Source organism: Eimeria mitis, genomic scaffold (genome assembly GCF_000499745.2).
Source record: "Eimeria mitis Houghton genomic scaffold, Emh_scaff96, whole genome shotgun sequence".
In the NCBI taxonomy this organism is placed as follows: Eukaryota; Apicomplexa; class Conoidasida; order Eucoccidiorida; family Eimeriidae; genus Eimeria; species Eimeria mitis.
The window spans coordinates 32,693-38,928 of NW_013577087.1; the positions used below are offsets into that span (position 1 = coordinate 32,693).

The 6,236-nt window shown below is 45.4% G+C and overlaps 1 protein-coding gene across 1 annotated transcript; it reads right to left on the reverse strand.

Moving 5' to 3' along the window:
• Nucleotides 1-2,434: 2,434 nt before the first annotated feature.
• EMH_0073900 (uncharacterized protein) lies at nt 2,435-3,375 on the reverse strand (the record flags this gene model as incomplete). Its single annotated transcript, XM_013502579.1, has 2 exons — nt 2,435-2,580; nt 2,829-3,375. 2 exons carry the CDS (start codon nt 3,373-3,375, stop codon nt 2,435-2,437), a joined length of 693 nt encoding a protein of 230 aa, XP_013358033.1.
• Between the last annotated feature and the right edge of the window lie 2,861 nt (nt 3,376-6,236).

Here is a 6,236-nt window from a genome sequence, read left to right on the forward strand (position 1 = left end):
ATACAAACATATGGGCCTCTACATACACTTGATGGGGTAGTTGCTAACAAGCGGTTGTATGCGGCCTAAACTTATGCTGGTCAGTGCTTGCTCACGCCTTTGGTTTCCCCCGCTAAGTTAAAGAGATGACGCAGATGTTCATGGGGACCTGCTCCGCGGACGGCGGCGTCATCGGGGATGCACTGGGGTCGCCAGCTTTCTTTCCGCTTGCATTCATATTTCGGCTTTCTATTGCCTCTATTCTTCTCTAGAAGTATCAACGCTTCAGAGTTGAGAGCCCCTACAAACCAGCTCTAACTTTCTCTCCACTGTCGCGGCGGCCGAGACGCAGCTGCCCACGGGCGTGAGGCTCCTGCGGCCCCAAGGGGTCTGCACGGCCTGCAACGCTTGCTGCAGCGACTGCTGCTCGGTGACCCCAAATGCAAGGTCACCCCAGCCCCTTTCTGCTACGCATAGTGACACTGAATGCAGTTGTTAGTAGGCCGCTTGCTTGGGCCCCAGTAGCCAAGCTGCTCGCAAGAGCTTGTACCCCTGCTTATGCTATGTGGGAACACACCAAAGCCTTCGTTTCGGTTTTCTGTTTCTTTTATACCAGGCCTTGCGTCTGCGTTTCTCTTTGTGTTCGGCATTCAACTGCGGTAACTGCAGCTGCTTTCTATTGGCTGCTGCTATTTCATGAGTTTGTTTTCGTGTACTAGCCAGTTCAAGTGACCGAGCGGGGATACACATCAACTGCCGCTGAATACTCTCAGCACGAACACACAAATATATCTAGACACATGTTTATTTCTGTTCGTTTTCACCATCAACTACGTATTCAACTGCCCACTAAAGAGAGAGCAGTTGAGACGGCCTGAGACGTTTGGGTTTAGGCTTTAGACTTCAGGATTTTTTTTGCAGTGCATTTTCTTAGTGTTCTTGACTTTCTTTGCCTGATTTTCTATTTCCTTTTATCTCGGCATTGGCATTCAAGTGCTAGCTTTCCCTGCAGTCCTCCTCGCCTGTCACCGTCGCGGTGTTCCCTGCGTCTGGCAAGCAGTTTTCTGTTTATTTTGTCTATATATTTCTCACTAGTGAGCGACGGAGCCTAGCGTCTACAAGTGGCACTTTGTTCTACGTACACCTGAATCGAACCGTTCTCGGTCTGCACTATAAGAACTGCATCTTTTTGCTGTTTGCAAACGTTGTCGTCTTCATTAATATATTTTTGTAGGAATAAAATAATTACTTTATATTCCGCTGATAATCTGAAATGCGTAGCTACAAAGCTAATTCACCTTCTTGTTTTTACGCTTCACTTATTTAAATCAAAGAATGGGACGGAATCAGTTCGTATTCTCGTTGATATAAATTGGTAATAAATGAATTTAATTCACATTTGCTCATTTAAACTGAAAAGAAATGAATTTAATTGATATTATAGATGTGTATACCAACATCTGCAATGTGTGTTGGTTTGCAATGTGTGTTTTTCTCTATTTCATGTTTGTTTTATTGCTGTGCATTTGCTTTTATTGTGTTTTATTTGTTGTTATTGGTTGTATTTGTTTTTACTAATTGTATGCGTGTTCATTGTTTTATGTTTGTTTGTTTTTCGCTGTTTTGTCCCTTGGTGTTTGCGTTTGCCTTCAGTATTGTTGTGTCTTACTGAGCTGCATTTATTCTAATGATTTCATGTTTCGTTTTATATTTTTATTGTTTTTCTGTTATCTCTTTTATTTGTTTTTATCGTTTCGTTTTATATTTTTATAGTTTTTCTGTTATATCTTTTATTTGTTTTTATCGTTTTTTTTCTTTTTCTTAACAAACGAAGAATATTTGAACTTCACCGAATAGCTGCTGCTTTTCGTTCTGAAATTAATTTGCAACGGCCGGCGGCAGGCAAACGAAAGCAACGAGACAGCGAAACCCTATTTCAATCGTTAATAATAATATTATTATTACTAATTTTATTGTTTTTACTATTATTATTACTATTAATACAATTGTTGTGGTTGATGTTATTTTTGTTATAGGGCTTTCATGTTCAACAACAAGAGCACACGCAGCAAGTTTCCGCCGTAGAGAAAGCAAAAACTGAAAGTTTGAAATAAATAAAAAAGTTCGCTCTAATTATGCAGTTCAAGTGAAATAGACAAAGCTGAAATCGCCGTCGTTGCTCGTGCTGTTGTTGCTCCTTATTTTCTGCTGCTGCTGCTGTTTACGTTCTGCTGCTGCTGCTGCTGTTCCTGTCCTGCAGCTGCTGCTTTTGCTGCAGCAAAAGCAGCAGCGCTAGCAGCGCCAGTACCAGCCTAGTGCATACAGAGGCGTGGCTGGGGCTTTCAAGCGACCACAAGGCGATGCGCTGCCAGGAGAGGATGCAGGAGTATCCAGATAAGGTTTATAATTAAACTGAAGTGTATAATTAAATTAAAGTTTATGATTATATAGAAGTTTAGATATTTGCAACATCTGAATTGTTAACCAGGCGTTGATAGGCAGAGCGTTTGGGGGGGAATACCCGCAGGCTTTCGGCGAGAGGAAGAATGCCAGCTGGCCTTTGTGTGTCGATGGAGGTGCTGTTGCTGTTCTCTCTCCTAGCTGAAAGTGAAGCAGCAAACGACTCTGCTATTTTTTCTGATGCTGCTGCTGATGTTGTCGCTGCAGGGCGGCTCTTGCAGCTGCTTGACTCGTCTGCCGCTGTGGACAACGGGCGGTATCTGCGATCGCGTGCCAAGCTAGCATCGAAGAGTGGATTCACCTCGGTTGTATATANGACAACGGGCGGTATCTGCGATCGCGTGCCAAGCTAGCATCGAAGAGTGGATTCACCTCGGTTGTATATACACCTGGGTGAGACCTAGCTGCCACCGCTGCTGTTGCTGCTGATGCAGGTGTTGTCAGAGTTGCCGCTGCTGCTGCTGCTCCGCGCAGCATAGTAACTCCCAAGCTGGTGTTGGGTTCTGGCTTGTAGAGAGGGCTCAGCCGGGTGATTTGTGGTTCGGCGGGTTGGCTGTTGTCTGCTTGTGTTAGTGTTTGTAGATGTTGTTTGTATTCCTGTCCTTGAATGTCATAGTACAGAATAGGGATGACCCTTTGGCGGCTCTGAAACGCCTCCCCGTATGTCGTAGGAGGGACGGGCTTGCCAGTAGACCCTGTTGCTGCAGTTGCTGCTGCTGCTGCCGGTGTTGCTTCTGCTTCTGCTGCTGCTGCCTTGTCTTCACTGAGGTACTTGGGGCCCGGGACGCCTGGGGGAGGATGATTAGAGAACCCCCAAAGGGGGCTAAGCACAGTCGACGGTGTACAGAACGTTGACTTGGGCTCTGAGGGCCGCGAGGCCAAGAGGCTGCTGCCGGGGCCATGGAAGTGGTGATAACTCGTCTCAAAGAAATTCATTTTGTTCAGTCAGACACAACACAGAAAGAAGAATTAAATATATTTTGCAAAGGAATAGTTAATGAGGGACTTTATTAACCACACGAGACGCAAATCGGCTGCATGTGGCAGCAGGGCCTCTCGAGGCCCAGCCCGACAGAGCAGTGACCTCAGCAGCCGCAGCACAGGCAAGAGCAGCAGCAGCATCACTGGGTGTTTTCTTGTTTTACGTTATTTCAAATTTATTTTCCCAGTTGCTAATCATTGTTTTCTGTATTTATTAATTATTTAAAATGCAATAAATAACAATACGGCGCAGGGTCTGCAGTCCCTTGGGGCGCGGCCGAAGGCCCAGCGTGTAGCAGCGAAGAGGTCACCGCAGCGTGATGCCGCGTTTCTNCCCTTGGGGCGCGGCCGAAGGCCCAGCGTGTAGCAGCGAAGAGGTCACCGCAGCGTGATGCCGCGTTTCTCGCCTTCACTCTGATATTTTAATTGAAATATTCACACACATCAAAGCTAGGTTAATGTAAAGGGCATGAACTGCATTTTATCACAGAATTTCAAGGAATTTGCGGCCGAAACGGGCGCCTAGGTGTGTCGTGCGGCTGCTCACTGTAGACTCCCGTGGCTCTGCCTCCCTTTCCCGCTCTCTCCCTTCGAAGCAGAATACAAAGTACCCTTGAACATATAAGTGCAATATATTCCAAAAACTTCAGTCGATTCAGACGCACTAACAAACTTGAGGAGTACTGAGCCGAGACAGCAACTATGTTCCAGTACACCCTCTTTACATTTCTTTATATCTTTGTGTACTATCTGTATAGCATACATTTTTGAGTGCGAAGAGCTTCCTTTTTTTCTTGCGCTGCCGGAGCTGCGTTTATTTACGGCTTCTAAATTATTCTTTTCTACGGTTTATACGGCTTTCTGTGCTGTCCTTTGAACGGGTTGGGGACGCCCCCACGGGGCGCAGGCCCAGCTCGTTGCTTTGTTGTGTTGCTGTCGGCTTTGCTGCTGTCACTGGCGGTGCAGCCTTCTACTTCTGCGTTCACTTTAGCGTGCAAAAAGATAAGCATAATGAAACGAATTAAAAGTGTGTTTCGTTCGTTCTTCCGGTGCTCGATATCCGAGGTGTCAGTACACCTGAGCAACAGAGACTCTCTGTCTGTTTCCCCACGGTGCTCGATGAGCCCCAGTAATGCAAAAAGACAAAACGCAATATATTGCAGCAAATGAAAGATACCAGACCAGAGACAAGGCCGTTCAAACACCCCGGCTGTCTGTACACCTGGGGCTGCCTGCCTCGTGGTTTAATATAGTATTTATTTGCATTAAGCAAAACAATAGATTGTGAAGAACGAACGCAAGTGCCCCTCCCCCTGATGGGCATGATCAGAAAGCAACAGAAAGACGAAGCACCCCGAAATAATCTGAAATGCACACTATTTCCACTATAAATAAGTATTACAATAAAAAGCCACCATTGTGATTAAATAAAAATAAATAAACCCAAATTAAATCTTAGCACAAAAGTCAGGATCTATTGTATTGCCTGAAAGACCCGGGTCGCTGTCGTTCGTCATCAGCTGTGCAATATTTTTTATTGGGTTTCCTTTGAGTTCGCCCGAGTTGAACTTTTTGGGCACAAATTTCAGTTTCAGTGCTTTCAGGTGTTGCAACAGACAATACAGCAACAAACATAAAACAGCAGAAACCAGTAAACCCCCAAAAGGAGAAAATAAACAAAAAGAAGCAAACACCGTACCCAACAAATAACAAAGAGTACCCATACGGAAACATACAACAGCGCGATTATACGCCTTCTCCATCACCCTGATCACCTGAAATAAACAAACAAAAACAACGAAAAACATAAAGACGATATAATCTCTGGCGGGTTGTTTCAGTCGTTTCTCTCTCTGCGTGCTCTTTGTGGTTGTTCAGTTGTCTCTGTGTTTTTCCTCTGTCTCCTGTTCTACCATTGCAGGATTTTGGTATCTATTTCATTTCCTCTTCCTTGTTTGCAGATGTAAGCTAACTGAAACTCGGTGTCTGTGTGTCTGTCTCTCTGTCCGTCTGTTTATGTGTACGCCAGCTTGCTGCTTTCTCCGTCGAACGTACCACTTTGTATGAGTGTTCTCCCTGTCCAGTGAGGGCCTTTCCGGGTCCCCAGATGATGCATGTGGTGCAGATTGCTACAACGATGAAGTTGAGGGCAAAGGCTCCTACAGCGGCGAGAGAGAAGATGAGCTGAAATAACACGGGGCCCTCCACTATGCCCCTCTGCAGCTGCATAACTGTAGACGCAAAACCCCCCANAGCTGAAATAACACGGGGCCCTCCACTATGCCCCTCTGCAGCTGCATAACTGTAGACGCAAAACCCCCCAGAAACGAAGCCAGCGTCGCGAACTTCTTCAGCACATCCATCCAATACTGCAGCTCCATCTGCCTCAGGTTTATATTCTGCCGGGTGAACCCGGCGATCACGTGTGCCTTGTTTGCCTGCAGCATCTTTCAGGTTTATTTTTCAAAGAACCAGTGGTTCAATACAAGTTATATACGATTCAATAAATAAATAAAATATTAAAACGATATAAAACACAACCAAAGGCAGCCAACGAAGGCAGCAGCGAAGCACAGGCGGTCGGGCGGACGGACATCACCGTAGTTTGTGTGACGCAGATCACTGCAACTCTCATGCAAAAACACACAAGTCAAATTGTATTCTCGAAATTATTAAAATTAAAAAAACAAATAATATTTCATAAAATTAAAAACAAAATACAAAAAAAGTTTCAACGCGGGGACCCGCCGTATCGGCCCAGCCTGGTGGTGGTCTACGCGAGCCGCTGAGGTCTATATATGCATACACTGCAGCGC